This window comes from Muntiacus reevesi, chromosome 13, assembly GCF_963930625.1.
Source record: "Muntiacus reevesi chromosome 13, mMunRee1.1, whole genome shotgun sequence".
Lineage (NCBI taxonomy): Eukaryota > Metazoa > Chordata > Mammalia > Artiodactyla > Cervidae > Muntiacus > Muntiacus reevesi.
In genome coordinates this window covers 18,796,653-18,811,868 of record NC_089261.1, presented here as the reverse complement: position 1 = coordinate 18,811,868, position 15,216 = coordinate 18,796,653, and the positions used below count along the sequence as shown (strand labels likewise).

At 47.9% G+C, this 15,216-nt stretch overlaps 1 protein-coding gene across 2 annotated transcripts in view; it reads right to left on the bottom strand.

Annotated features, from left to right (window-relative positions):
• HVCN1 (hydrogen voltage gated channel 1) overlaps positions 1-15,216 on the bottom strand; it is a 32,170-nt gene that overhangs the window by 2,184 nt on the left and 14,770 nt on the right. For both annotated transcript variants that reach the window (XM_065904372.1, XM_065904373.1), the window contains 3 exons: positions 10,158-10,436; positions 5,700-5,804; positions 1,799-2,030 (listed from right to left, as the gene is read on the bottom strand). In XM_065904372.1, the coding sequence (XP_065760444.1) occupies positions 1,799-2,030; positions 5,700-5,804; positions 10,158-10,436 (616 nt within the window). The remainder of the gene's footprint in view (positions 1-1,798; positions 2,031-5,699; positions 5,805-10,157; positions 10,437-15,216) is intronic.

Genomic DNA, 15,216 nt, shown 5'->3' with positions numbered 1-15,216 from the left:
TGAACCCTGGCTGTGGCAGGGCTCCCCAGTGCCCACACCACAGGGGGGACAGGGCTCCCCGATGCCCACACCACAGGGGGGGACAGGGCTCCCCGATGCCCACACCACAGGGGGGACAGGGCTCCCCGATGCCCACACCACAGGGGGGACAGGGCTCCCCGATGCCCACACCACAGCGGGGACAGGGCTCCCCGATGCCCACACCACAGGGGGGACAGGGCTCCCCCATGCCCACACCACAGGGGGGACAGAGCTCCCTGATGCCCACACCACAGCGGGGATGAGGCCTCAAAGCCTGTGCTGCAGTGGGGCTATTCTGCCCCCTTCCAAGTGTGAGTGACCGAGTCTGGACCGTCACCCACGTGTGTGGTGCCCACTAGACCTGGAAGCAGCCATTCCTGGTTCACAGTGTTCCTGGCTGTCCCACTGAGTCTGGTTTAGCCTATGTTCAGTCACGCTGAAATCTGATAGCAGTGTAATAATGGGCAGTAGCCAGTCCTCCTACACCTCGCAGCCATTTTTTTTTTTTAGACAAAATGAACACTTCTCACAACAGTGTGATGTGAAGATTACTGGGTAGTAGCTGGTTCATGAGTCATTTATAGTCTGTCACAGTCTAGCTACCTCACATAACCTTTGCACAGAGTATGTTTCTGTCCGAAAAAAATCAAGTCGGCATAAGCATCTTCCACATTATCTGAATAGCTTCCTTTATTTCCTTTGACAGAACCCAAATAAATGTTCTTAATAGGCTTTACTCTAAATCACTAGATCTGAACTGGCAGGTTCCAAAGCCCGTGTGCCCGACAGAGCCGCTGCACAGGCCCTTACCCTGCCGGGCGGTACCCAGCAAAGGAGGCGCCTTGGGACTCACTGCGCCTGGCAGGGGATGGGCCTGCCTCCAGCAGGCCTCACTGTTGCTCACTTGGTCTCCTGACAACCACCCACAGCCCATCGGCTTGGGCCCTAGTCTAGGGATTCCCAAACCTGCTGGACACTGATCACCTGGGGGTGCTTCGCGAACAGACACCTGGCCTGGGCTCCTCCGCACCAGACTAGCCACTTAGAGCGCTGAGGGTGATTCTGACGCGGCAGGTCCACGGACAGGCGTTCACTGACGGCTGAACCACTGACCAGTCACTGAGTCCACAGAAAATCACAACACAAACAGCTTTTCTGAAACAGAGGCTCCCCACACCCGCAGGGAGTGTGTGAGGAACAGGACCTGTGCCTAAAATCCGGGAAAGCGGTGTTTCCCCCAGCGAGTTCTCCAGAGCCAGAGTCTACAGCAGGCTGACAGGTGTTATTTCCTCCCAAATTGTCAACTTGGAAAACACTGGCCGTTCTCAGAGCCCTCATGGTGCTCACTCGTGTTGTGATTTTCCGCAAGCTGGCAGAACCTAACGCATAGTGTTTCTCAGCTTCCTTGCTCGCCTCCCTGATGGTGTCCCTCCCAGGGTGGGACGGGGTTTGATAAAACTCTCTTTAGGAAACACCTCGGGAGAAACAAAAGTACTTTGGGAGCAGATCAGGGATTGGTCTATAACCCTTTCTATTAACATCTTTCATTAATCATGAAAATAGAGCCTAAAGGAGAAGGGTCCTTCCTCTCAGGGCACATGTCCTGGTGTCAATCTGTAACTACAGGTGGCAGTGGGACACCAAAGCAGACCACTTCATGTTTCTCTTGGCTGCCAGGAGAAGGACCGGGGGCTCTGTGCCCCTTCCAGGCTCTACCCACTGTCCCACCCCCACCCCCCAACCCCAGCGCCCCCGCTCAGGAGCACAGGGGACATACCATTGATGATCCGGGCCACCCGCCACAGCCGGAGCAGGATCAGCAGTCCTAGAGCCTCGAACTCATGCTCCCGGAACAGGAGGACGATGTCGAGGATGAAGGAAATCACCACCACGATGGCGTCCAGGATTTCAAACTTGTGGTGAAAGAACTCCAAGCGGAAGACAAATATCTTAAAGAAAATCTCCATCATGAAAAAGGTCAGGATGGCAAGGCTCATGTAGTGGAACACCTGAGGGGAAGAGGAGACACAGGAGAGTGGTTCCCACGGGCGAGTCCTCAGCTTTGAATGTGCCTGCCCAGTCACCAGAGGGAATCCAGTCCCCGGGCCAACCCCACATTCCCGCCGGCACCAGGCACTGGTTTCAGGCTCTTACCGTAGCTGGGAACATCACAGACATTGCTCTCTGAAGGGCAAATGGGGCAGTGGCAGAACTGAAAACATCCACCATGCCCTTTGGCCCAGCAGCTCCACTGCTAGGAATTTATCATACAGCTAAGTTCACATGTGCACAAGGACAGTAAGGATATTTACTGCAGCACCATTTGCAGAACAGACGATTTTCTACATTATTTGTAGAACAACAGAAATGTTCATTAGACTAGGGCCCTTTTAAAAGCATTACAATAATAAAAATAAATGGGAAAAAAAAAAAGCATTATGGTACCTCCCCGTGGAGTACTACACAGTTGTTCAAAAGACCAAGGCTGATCCATAAGTATTTACTAGAAATGATTATTGAGGTGGATGATAAGTGAAGAGAGTTCCCAGATCTAGATTTATAAATACTAGTCATCACTAAAGGAACCATTTCCATTCTGGGGCAGGGAAAGTATGAAGAGAGCTGAGACATCATCCTGGCCCAGAAAGCAAGAAATACTCAAAGGCAAGAGTCTTGTCAAAAGGACAGAGCAGTCAGCTCAAAGAGGCTCACAGTGACCAAATCTGGGACCATTTGAAACCGAACACTGAAAAGAACGGCTGTGTTCTTGTGATACACGCTAAGAAAGGCAATGCCAAAGAATGCTCAAACTATCACAGGCTGCACTCATTTCACACCTAGTAATGCTCAAAATTCTCCAAGCCAGGCTTCAACAGGACGTGAACCGTGAACTTCCAGATGTTCAAGCTGGATTTAAAAAAGGCAGAGGAACCAGAGATCAAATTGCCAACATCCACTGGCTCATTGAAAAAGCAAGAGAATTCCATAAAAACATCTACTTCTGCTTTATTGACTATGCTAAAGCCTTTGACTGTGTGGATCACAACAAACTGTGGAAAATTCTTAAAGAGATGGTTATATGAAACCACCTGCCCTGCGTCCTCAGAAATCTGTATTCAGGTCAAGAAGCAACACTTAGAACCTGACATGGAACAACAGACTGGTTCCAAATCAGGAAAGGAGTATGTCAAGGCTGTATTTTGTCACCCTGCTTATTTAACTTCTATGCAGAGTACATCATGGAAATGCCGGGCTGGATAAAACACAAGCTGGAATCAAGATTGCTGGGAGAAATATCAATAACCTCAGATATGCAGATGACACCACCCTTACGGCAGAAAGCGAAGAACTAAAGAGTCTCTTGATGAAAGTGAGAGGAGAGTGAAAAAGTTGACTTAAAGCTCAACATTCAGAAAACTAAGATCATGGCATCTGGTCCCATCAAAATAGATGGGGAAACAATGGAAACAGTGGCAGACTTTATTTTGGGGGGCTCCAAAATCACTGCAGATGGTGATTGCAGTCATGAAATTAAAAGACGCTTGCTCCTTGGAAGAAAAGCTATGACCAACCTAGACAGCATATTAAAAAGCAGAGACATTACTTTGCCAAAGGTTCGTCTAGTCAGAGCTATGGTTTTTCTAGTAGTCATGTATGGATATGACAGTTGGACTATAAAGAAAGCTGATCGCCGAAGAATTGATGCTTTTGAACTGTGGTGTTGCAGAAGACTCTTGAGAGTCCCTTGGACTGCAAGGAAAGCCAACCAGTCCATCCTAAGGAGATCAGTCCTGAGTATTCATTGGAAGGACTGATGCTGAAACTGAAACTCTAATATTCTGGCCACCTGATGCAAAGAGCTGACTTCATTTGAAAAGGCCCTGAAGCTGGGAAAGATTGAAGGCAGGAACAGAAGGGGACGACAGAGGATGAGATAGTTGGATGGCGTCACTGGCTCAACAGACATGAGTTTGAGTAAGCTCTGGGAGTTGGTGATGGACAGGAAAGCCTGGTGTGCTGCAGTCCATGGGGTCACAAAGAGTCTGACACAACGGAGCAACTGAACTGAACTGATAAAATGATACTGCCTAGTCGATGTAGAAGGAAAGGCAGAATTAGAAATCATTGATTTGCAAGCTAGTGTGTTCACAGACTCACACAATGATCATCGATGGATGCTAATTGGGGAAGAAGTTTGTATGATATTCAAGTGTCACCGTGTGGATTATTTACAACTGCAAAGGGAAAAGTGTCCCTGGACAGTGGAACAGCTCAGCATTTACAACCTGAATCAAGTGATCCAGCAGACTAATAGCGGGTCCCTGGCCCAAGGTGCCATAAGATTTAAAAATAAATAAAAAATAGCCCACCCTTGAAAAACTCTTGCTTTTTGAGCCTCTTGACCTAACCTGTGTTGTACAGGAAACAGAATAAAGCAACAGGGTGGCTCAGATGGTAAAGAGTCCACCTGCAATGTGGGAGACCTGGGTTTGATCCCTGGGTTGGGAAGATCCCCTGGAGAAGGGAAAGGCTACTCACTCCAGTATTCTGGCCTGGAGAATTCCATGGACTGTATTGTCCTTGGGGCACAAAGAGTTGGACACAACTGAGTGACTTTAAAGGAGCTCAAATATAATGTCAGAAATCTAGTTTGGAAAAAAAATGCACTATGAAAGAGGAAATTTGAATGAAAACCGGTTATTAGATACTATGGAATTATAACTTTTTTAAGTGTAATAATGCTATTATGGTTCTACAGGAGAAAAACCTCATTCTTAGGCATTGTTGAAGTACTCAGGGATGAAGTGTCACGATGTCTAACTTTCAAACGGTCAAAAATATATGAGCATGTTTGTGTGTATGTGTATAAAGAAAGCAAATACAGAAAAATGTATATTTGCCATTTTTCATAATAAAAAGTAAAGAAAAAAGGCACAAGACAGTGAACATAGGTGGTAAGTTACTGATTCTATTAAACAGTAGAGTGAGAGAAAAGATTATCCATCTATGGGAGGACTCAAGTGTCACAGAAGAGAACGTTAACGGCTGCCTTGGTCAAAGGGGCCACGAGTAGGAAGGAGGTTTAATGTTTTCTTCCTGTCCTTTTGCCGGTTGAAAAGACACTGATGCACAGTCCACTGAATTTTTTTTCAAAGGGTGTGGTGAGATGTTTTTAAGCCCCTGGCCTTCTCCCAGTTACTGGTGACAGGGTCACAGGGTGCATTTCCAGTGCACCCACTGCCCTCTGGATGACTGTCTGGGATGGGCCAGGCAGTAACTGTGAATCAGGGACTGAATGGTGGGTGCGTCCCCCCAGTGGCTCCGAGCACAGAGACCACGTCAGCATGATGACAGGAGGACAAACAGCCTGTCCTCCTCTGGGGAATGGGAAGGAATCCTTCTCCTGGCTTGAAAATCAGTGACAGACTCCAGCTCTGTCTTGGACAGCTCAAGATGCAAGCCTGCCAGCCATCAAGTGACCTGAGGTCTCCTGCTCGTAGGGAACTCATATCTACAACTGGGAAAGGAAGACATATGCTCTGCTCTTTGACTGAAAGCACCCCATCAAACTACTCTCAGAGAAGCCCTGGGTGATTCTCTGCGGGTGCTGCTCCCTCCACCCACCCTCAGTGCAGGTAACAAGAGTGAACCGTGTTAAAGGGCTGTGGACACACTACCCTGGGGGCATAGTTATTCTTGTCGGGCTGGATGATCTTCAGGTCCAGAACGAGCTCGGCAAGCACCAGGAGGGCGTCCAGGACCACCAGGCAGATGATGATAACCTGTGGACCGAGGGAAGAAGCAAGAAACCATGAGACCTAAACAGGGACCTTCCTTCCATCTCCAAGGCTCCAAGGGCTTTTAACACCTGATGTCAAGGATGGGAGGCCAGTTGCCCACAGCAGCTCCAAGCCTTATAGGAGCCTTATAGGAGGCCTGCTGGGGGCTGGCTTCTCTCACAGGAGCCCCTCCTTCCAGCCTGGCGCCGTGCCTGTCCTAAAGCCTCCATGCAGCTCACTGACTGACCCTCGGTCACCACTGGTCTTTCTCGTAACTCGGAAGTTCACTGCTTCTCAGCATCTCTCGAACCAAACTGCTAATTCCTAGATGGCAAAAAATAAGTAGTAATGTTTTTTAAAGCTTTTGTGTTTCTAGTTCTGGGAACTGCTGCTTGCCTAGATACACCCAGAACAGAGGCACAATAAATAAAACATCCAGCCTCAGAGAGCTAAGTCGCGGGAGGATCTCTAGTGATGCCTCCTCCAGGCAGCTGGGTTAGGGTGACGTCCACTGTGCCTGTCAAACAGCTTCAGACTGGAGACCTGAGGTGCCCACCCTATCCCCCATGTGCTCACTGCAGGGGGAGGGTGGAGTTCGTTCTGGGTGTCCTGGGAAACAGAGAGGAGCTGAGGGAAAGACAATCTCATGGGTTTTGTGACCTGCTGCAGCGGGGAGCTGGTGGGGCCGGGACCAGGGTGAAGTAAGTGGGTGGTCTCACCGATGGCGGTGGGGGTGGTCATGGTGATGAAGGTGGGGATGATGGTGAATTGGATAGTAAAGGTGGGGTGGAGGTGATGGCATCTGGGGAGACCACAGGGATGACGCGGGAGTGGTGGAAATGGCAGCAACAGGAGGAACCCCAAGTGGGGGGGTTCTTCTTTTTTCCCGTGACCCTTGTGTGACCTCTTTCTTCCCTTGAACATACTGGACTGTCACTTCCCTGGGGGCCTTGCCTCTTACACTGTCAGGCAGATAGATCTTGACCTCTGAGAATTAGTCTGCCATTATCTTGGCAGTTTCTGCAGTTTCAGGTCGCAATTGAACCAGTTCAGGCCTATAAAGAATGGACTATTAAACCTTTTGACCATTTCGATCTGTAACAATTATGTCACTAATTAAAGTATTTGATGACATGGTTTATTGTTGAAAATTGTATGGCAAAGTGCTCTGTAATGAAATATTCACACAAATCTGAATTCAGTAGCTTAATGAAGACTCAAGCCTCAGATAGCATCTTTCCTTTTTTCCTCCCTCCCTCCCTCCCTCTTTGGTTTCATGTTGGAGCTAAAGGGATCTAAGAGCTTGTCTGGTCTAGAACCAAGGCACAGAGATATTAAAAACAGACTGGATATTCAGTCGTAAAAAGGAATGAAGCACTGATGTACGCTACAGTGTGGATGAACCTAGAAAACATTATGCTAAGTGAGAGAGAGAAGCCAAACACAAACGGTCACACACATTGTAGGATTCCATTTACATGAAATGTCCGGTATAGGCAAAAAGTAGGTTAGGGTTTGTCGGGGACTGGGGGTTACTGTTTAATGGGTACTAGATCTCTTTTGGGGCGATGGAAGTGTTCTGGAACTAGATAGTGGTGATGGCTGCACAACATCATTGTACTAAATAAATGCCACTGAATTATCCACTTTAAAATGATTAATTTGATGATAAAATGATTTAATTAATTAATTAATTTTAATTTCACCTCAGTTTTAAAAAGTGATCGAGAGACAGACCCAGGGTCACAAAACTACAGTGCCTGGGTCCCAACCCTGGCCTCTATGAACTGACTGACTCCTAAGGTTCTGAATCCACCAGTTCACAAGGCAGGACTAGTTCTGAGGGGAGCCACATCACAAGGAAAAACGCTGAGAATTCAGGGAAGTGGGTTAATTCCAGGTCCTCACTGGAAGACTGCCACCCTAGCAGCGGCACCCAGAAGGGCAGTGTAGCGGGCTGTGGGGCGGCCAGTCCTGGGATGGCTCCCGTTAGCCTGGACCTTGGGCACAGCTCTCAGCTCTGCCATGCCTTGGCGTTAGCTCTAACAAGCTTCAGTGTCCTTGTGGGGGAGACGGGACTCGGCTGCATTTTCCACCCCGACTGACAATGGCAGCATCGAGTGAGATCAAGTGTGATGTGCGCTCAGCAGATGGCTTGGCCACGGTCAGCAGGTGATAAAAGTGAGGCTCCTCTGGCCTTCCTGGCCATGCTCCCCTGCCTGTCTGTAGCTACCACGGAGGCCTGACTCACCCCAAGTTCTCTCCTTTGGTTGGTTGTGCCATCCTGTGAGAAGTGACAACAGTCAACTATATAAGTCACCTTGGTCACCTCAGACCATGGGAACAGGTGGAGACTGCACCCAAGAGAGGGGATTCCAGAATCTTCCTGTATGTGGATTCTATCTGCAGAGATCAAACCCTTGAACCCTTACTCCCTACCCTGAGGTAGCCTCCCTGTTTCCACTCTAGGCCCCTCTACAAACTGCTCATGTCACTGCCTCCCCACCGCACCCTCGGGACACTCTGATGGCTGCCCACTGCCAGTGGGTGGACTTCCAGTGCCTTCTTTCCCACTGCTGGATACACACAAGCCCTGTGGACCCTTCTCAATTCCTCCAATGCTGAAGACTCTTTCCTCCCTCGGGCCCTTTGCAAACATGGCCCCTCTGCCTGGGAAGCTCCTCCTTTCCCATCCACAGACCTCACTCCTGCCCAGCCTCGTGGTGGTAGGTGAAGTATCACCTGCTCTGCCTCACATCCTCAATCGGGTGTCCCCCATCCCGGGGATCTCTCAAAGCCACTTCCCCTCTTTGTTTCCCTGCAGAAGGCTTCTCTCCACTTGTAGCCAGCATCTGTCTGATTTCTGGAATGCCTCGCCTCTCCACGGAGCATCCATCCTCTGCAAGTGAGGGCAGGGATGTGTCCACCACGCTCACTGCCGTGACCCCGGTGATAGCAGAAGCTAAGATTCGTGACTGTTGAGTGAATGAATAAACACCTCTCCTCTGCTCTTCCCCAGAGCCACGTGTCCTGGGGGGCCCAGTCAGGAGAGGGGGGACCTCCCCAGGGCTCCCCTTGCAGCTGGGAGGAAGCTGGCTCCTCCTTTCTGCTCCTGAAATTGAGGGTTTGGGATTTCAACCCCAACAACATAATACCACGTTTCCTCTTCTGGCAGAGCTACAGAGGAAAGCGCTGAGCTGCCAGGAGTGCTGGGTTGCCTGCTTTGTTTCTGTAAGTCACACGAGAGTGAAAAAAAAAAGACCAAAATAATTTCTTCTCTTTTACCCTGGAGCAAAGTCAGTGATGGGAGAGGCAAGGGCTGCTTCTCTCTACTTTCAGAAGGGACACCATCTCCAGGGAGGAGCTGGGTTATCATGGTTGAAGAGGGGTAACCTGCAGCAGAGGCCCCCAAAGAGTTCCATTCAGGGACTGGGCTGACAAGGAGCCTCCCGCTTTCTGCTGGGTCTCAGAACATGCTTCCAGACACCTGCTCACCCATGCTGGGGTGGCGGGATGGGGTTCAGACAGGGCTGGCCAGACTCCACTCACGTTGGGACTGACACTGAACCCTGTAGGAAGTCCTATTCCTTCTGCTACTCTTTGAAGTCTGCGTCTCCCTCTCAGGGTCTCCCCATAACCACACCTGGAGATTGGTGGTGGGCTGGTTACTCCAGGCAGATATTTTCAGCATTACTTCACAAGAGACTACCCCGCCTCAATTTATCCTTCATTTCCTTTGTGTGTGTAGGGGGTAAATTTTGCATAACTTAACATTTAACATTGCAAAACTTAACATTTTTACTCCTTTAAGGTTGGCATAAAGTTCAGAGGCCTTAAGCACATTCACAAGGTTGTTCAACCATCACTGGTATCTAGTTCTAGAACATTTTCGTTACCTCAACCGGAAACTACATCCATTGCACAGTCACTCCCCCTTCCATTCCCTCTATTCTGCTGTCTCTGTGGATGTGTGTATTTGAGACATTTCACATAAATGGGATTACAAGACATGTGGCCTTCTGGGTCTGGCTTCTTCCACTTAGGATCATGTTGTCAAGGGGCATCCACGCTATAGCGTGTGTCTGTGCTCCTTTCCTTTCTACAGCTGAGTAGGGGTGAATCACATTTTGTTTAATGTATTCATCAGGTGATGAATTTTTAATTGACTTTTGGATTAGGACTTACCCTGCCCCTGACAACAGGGGACCTGCCCTGCACACGATCGATCGATCGGCGCTGGGTAGATGTCTGCGGAGTGAAGGAACTGGTGACAGAGACGGGCCCCCTACCTGACCTCGTGACTTTGGGCTGATGGCTCTGCCCCACCCAAGCCATTTTGGGCCTCTGCCCACCTACCTGAAACCTGTGGGCGCTGAAGAGCTTCCTCAAAGTGGTCCTGAAGTCTAGGCGGGGCCTGGGCACAGGGGCCGGGGCTGGGGTGGGGTCAGTGGCTCTGCCCTCCTCGGCCGAGGCTGCAGTGGGCGGCGGCTGCTCTTCTTCCTCCTCCTCCTCCTCATTCTCCCACTTCTTGTAGTTGATGTTCCAGGCATGGTAGTCGTCCCCGACGACGGTGAAGTGTTTCAAGAACTTGCTCATCCTCTCTGCGGGAGCCACCCTGGCCCTGCGTGTGACTGCCTGAAGAAAGGGGGGCAGAGAACGAGCGCTCAGGCAGTCTGTCGGTCAGTCTCCGTGGGAGCAGAGCCCCCTAGGCCGGCCCGGGGTGAAGACCGTCCGGCGCTCAGAGCACCGTGCGAGCGCAGACCGTGAGGTCACAGTGGTTTTTCGTGCATTTATTTTTGGAATCCAGGGTCTCAGCGCCGGTGAGGCAACAGGAAACCCCAGACTCCGTCAGGCCTGCCACTGTGGTCTGGTTGGCAGTAACCAACAGGAGAGGTACTGCCGCCCAGTCGCAAAACACCCACCACGGCCCGCATGTAAATACCGGAAGACCCAATAGCAGCGCCTGGTTCAGAGACATCACAAACGAAAAACCCAGAGGTGAGAGTTGGTAGGGGAGGGAGAGGGCAAAGGCAGAAGTAAAAGTGCCCAAAGTTTCACACAAAAGCGAAGCCACCCTCGCCACCGATCGGTCCTAGAAAGGTCTGGGCAGCAAGTGGATTTTTCCTAAGTTCAGCCAGTGCTGTTTTAAATAATTATAGACAGTTGTTTAAAGACCGATGACTTCAAAGTAAAAAAGCAAATAAGCTTTCCACTCCTTTACCCAACTTACCCTCCCAGACATCAAATTTTTTCTAAAGTTCAATAATGAAAACTTTCAAGTATGGTTAAGAGAAGAGGCAATATGATCAGCATAACAGGAAAAGAGAGCCCCAAACACACCCAGGTCACTGTGAGAACCTGGATGTGATGGCAATGGCAGTCCAGATCAGTGAGAAAACACTGGAGAAGTTAGGACACTTGGCTTTTCCAACAAGGGGGAAAAAAAAATCCTACCTCACACCAAACAGAGAATAAATTTCACTTGTATTAATCTATATAAATGCATTTAAAAGAACTTTAAAAGTCTAAAAACAAAATACAGACAAGTATCTTTATGACCTCAGTACTGTGAAGGATTGCTTAAATAAGACAAAAAACACAAAATAAATCAATAAACCTGACTCACCAAAGCAAAAATGTTTGTCTCTTACACACATACACAACCTGTACAAAGTAAGACACATCACAGACTGGGAGTAAATATTTGCAATGCATTTAATAGACAAAGATTCTAGCATCCAGAATATAGAAAGAAATCTTACCCAAAAAAGACAACTCCATGGAAAACTAGTTAATGGATATTACCAGTCAGGTCACATGAGAGGAAACCCAGATAGCCAAGACAGTCAACTTCACTAATATTTGGGAAAAGGTGAATTGAAGTAACAATCACACACCTTTTCATTCCTCAGATTGGCAAGAATTTTAAAATCTACAATGGCAAACAGTGAATGTGTGAAGCAATGGGGCTCTCTTGAACCCTGAAGGTAGGAACAGACAGTGGCACCACTATTTTTCCAAGCAATCTGGTATTGTTTTATCAAGTTGAAATTATACTAGTTAATGATCTAGTGATCCCACCCCGAGATAGGTTTCAAAGAGAAACTCGCCCACATGTACTCAAATCAGTGACATGTTCAAGAACGTTCACTGCAAACGTTCACCTAAATGGTAGGAGATAGAGAAGTAAATTTTCTCTGTTCATGTGATGGAATTTTATACAGCTGTTAAAATGAATGAACCATGTCTCTGTGTATCACTGATGACATCCATGTGTACCCCCTTAGCAGTACTGAACACAGAAAGATCCCTCCCTTTCTTCAAAAACTTCCTTCACTGGCTTCTCAAATTCCAGTTTCTGAGTGTCCTGCTACCCCAATGGCTACCAAATACTACCATGTATTTTTTGGAATGTGTGAAAATGTGAGCATAAACACACAAAAGAATGAAATTTCTGTTTCTGACCAATGACACGGTAACTGGTATAAACAACTACACCAGTTAGAGTACCTGCCATGAGACTAGATAAAATATAACTCTAAACCTGGGTAAAATGTATGAAATTTACTGTGATCCTTGAGAGAAGAGAAACAAATAAGATGAGCCCCACAATCACTCTAGCTTTCTGCCTGGAAGTACTTTTTGGACTGTGGAGACAAAGATTATAGTTCAGGGTTATTGAAGTTTACTTCCTCAGGAATTTGCATGGCAAGGTACCAGAGAAAAGGAAGCAGCGCAGAGAGAAAACACTCCAAGTATTGGACTTAGGCTGAGTCCTAAACTTCACATGTGCAGAGCAAGACTCCATGAAACAGGGCAAAATATAACTTTCAGGGGAAAACAAAACATAAAAAAACTCTTAGGGAACTGTGAGCTGAACAACTACCAGAGATTTACATAGGTCTGGGTTGGGAGATCTGTGAGTTTCAAACAGTGAGAGTAGAGAGATCTTGTTGAATACTCTTGAGTATTCAGTAGAAATTCCAGAAAAGCCATGCCTTATATATAGACTCAATCTAGCCTTCCAGTCAGGGCTACCTTAGACCTGTCCCAACTAAGGTTAAAAATAAGACTTTTAAAAAGATTATGCTTATCTCTAAGTAAATTAACTGCCTCTTGGAACAAAACTCAGTACTCTATTGAAGAAGACAGCAAAATACTCTCAACAACATAACATTCATAATGTCCAACATATAATAAAAAATTACCAGACAGATAAATAAGCAGGAAAATGTGGTCATAAACCAATAAAACATCAGCTTATTAGCTCAAAAGGGATTGAGATAATGAAATTGGCCAACAAAGATTTGAAAATAGTTAATTATAAATATGTTCAAGGATTTCAAGGAAAACATGAACTTAATGAGGGAACAAATGGAGAATCTCAAGAGAAAAATGGAAACTATAAAAAATCCAAATGGATACTCTAGAATTGAAAAACACATATATGAAATGAAAAATCACTGGATGGGCTTAATAGCTGATTAGATGCTGCAGAAGAAAAGATCGGGGAACTTAAAGATAAAAAACTGAAACTACCCAGTGGAAGCGAGATGAGAAAAAAGGCTAGGGTTAAAAAAAAAGAACAGAGCTTCAGGGACATTAAGTTCCTAATATACATGTACCTGGAGTACCAAAAAGAGAAGAGAGGGAAAATATTTGGAGAAATAACACCTGGAAAAAATCTCCAAATTTAATGGAAAAATACAAACATATAGGTCCAAGATTCTGAGTCCCCAGAGTACCATGTGACACCTGAGTACCATGGGCTCCTAGCGTAGGAGCCCATCAAGTGCCTGTTGGTGGAGGGCACTGGTGCCTCCAATTGCTGGGTTCTCAAAGTTGGCCAAGGACCAGGCCCACAGACAACCTGAATCTTTCTGGGTGGTTAGTGGCCATGATCCCCTCCACCAAAACACTTCATCTGGCGGATAGAAACCTCTTACACTAATTCTCAGCATGGTGGGAACCTCAGGGTGTGCTAAAAAACCATATTCATATTTTATACAGAAAACTTTTTTTGAAACTTTGCATCCAGTAAAGAAGCAACTTTCAGTAATTTGGAATGAAAATATGGCACCCAGCAGAGCAGAAAACAACTCTAGTTTTAAGTCAAAAATTCGTCATGCCAGAAGCAGCAAAATTCCAGAAAAGACAAAGATCATGAAAACATTGTGAGCCTCGGCAGCTTTACCACCCACCCTGGACTCTCCGCTCTCGGCATCCACCATCCCCCGCCCCCACCTTGCCCAGGCAGATGGAAGGACCGACTCAGCGAGTTGCGGGGACCACCAGCCTTAGTGCCTGGCCAGGAGCAGACCCTGTGTAAGTACCCGCCGGTATTATTATTCCTCAATAAGAAACACTCTCACCTCCACTCCTCTGACTTCTTCATCACCTGTGGATATCTCAGTTCACTGGTTACTAGTCCCAAACTGTCTGCCTCTGCAACCCCATGTGTGTAGTCATAGGGACTGAAAGATTCCTTTTCTGGATGAAGCCAGATTTAGTTGCTTCTATCATGTGCAATCCGGAGAATCTAGACCAGTGGAGTCCCTGGCACTGAACTGTCCCCACTTCTCCTGCATTAACCCTTGCCGTCCCAGTATATTCTGGCCCTGCTCTCTCTGGGGTCACTGTTCTGTATCAAAGCCCACGACTGTGGTTCCCACCCGGACTGGGCTGTATCCTCTCACAGTGTGGACTTGGCTCTGTTTGACAATCTTGCCTCCTCTTGATTCTTCTCCCATCTCTGGCTGCTCTTCCCGTACCACGTCCCTGCCCCCACACCACCGCAAGTCCTCGAGTCCCTGACCCCGAGCTTGCCCTGGCGCAGGGCCACTCCCCACTTGGGTGGTCTCTGCACATCTGTGTTCTCGAGGCTGCTCAGGTGCCAATCAGTTTCCAGCCTGCCATCTGATATCCTGCCAGGTCATTAGTCTGCTGTCATCCAAACTGAACTAATTTCTTTTCTTTCCCCCCAAATCTACTTCTCCTTCCACACTGGCCTAGGTCATGGAGTCACATCCACCCTGCCACTCAAGTCCAGAACTGAAGATCACTCTTGGCTCCGATCTCTCCATCAGGCCTGTCACTCTAACCTCCTGAACACCATTCCTGCTGCACCTTCTCTTCACCTCTCTCCTACCACTCTCACCTCTTTTGGGGACACTTGCACCAACCTCCTGACTCGGCCTCTTACCTCTGACCCTTTCTCCATCCAGTGGTGGCCAGGGTCACCTTTCTCCAATGCTGGGCTGGCTGTGTCCCTGCCCTTGCCTATCTCCCTCCCCCGCCTCCCATTACTTTCAGTCCCTGGCCCCCTCACCCTCACCCCCTGTCAACTGCTGCCTTCAGGACAAGGTCAAAGCTCTCATGGTCCCTTCCCCAGCCTCCACCACACTCTAGTTACACT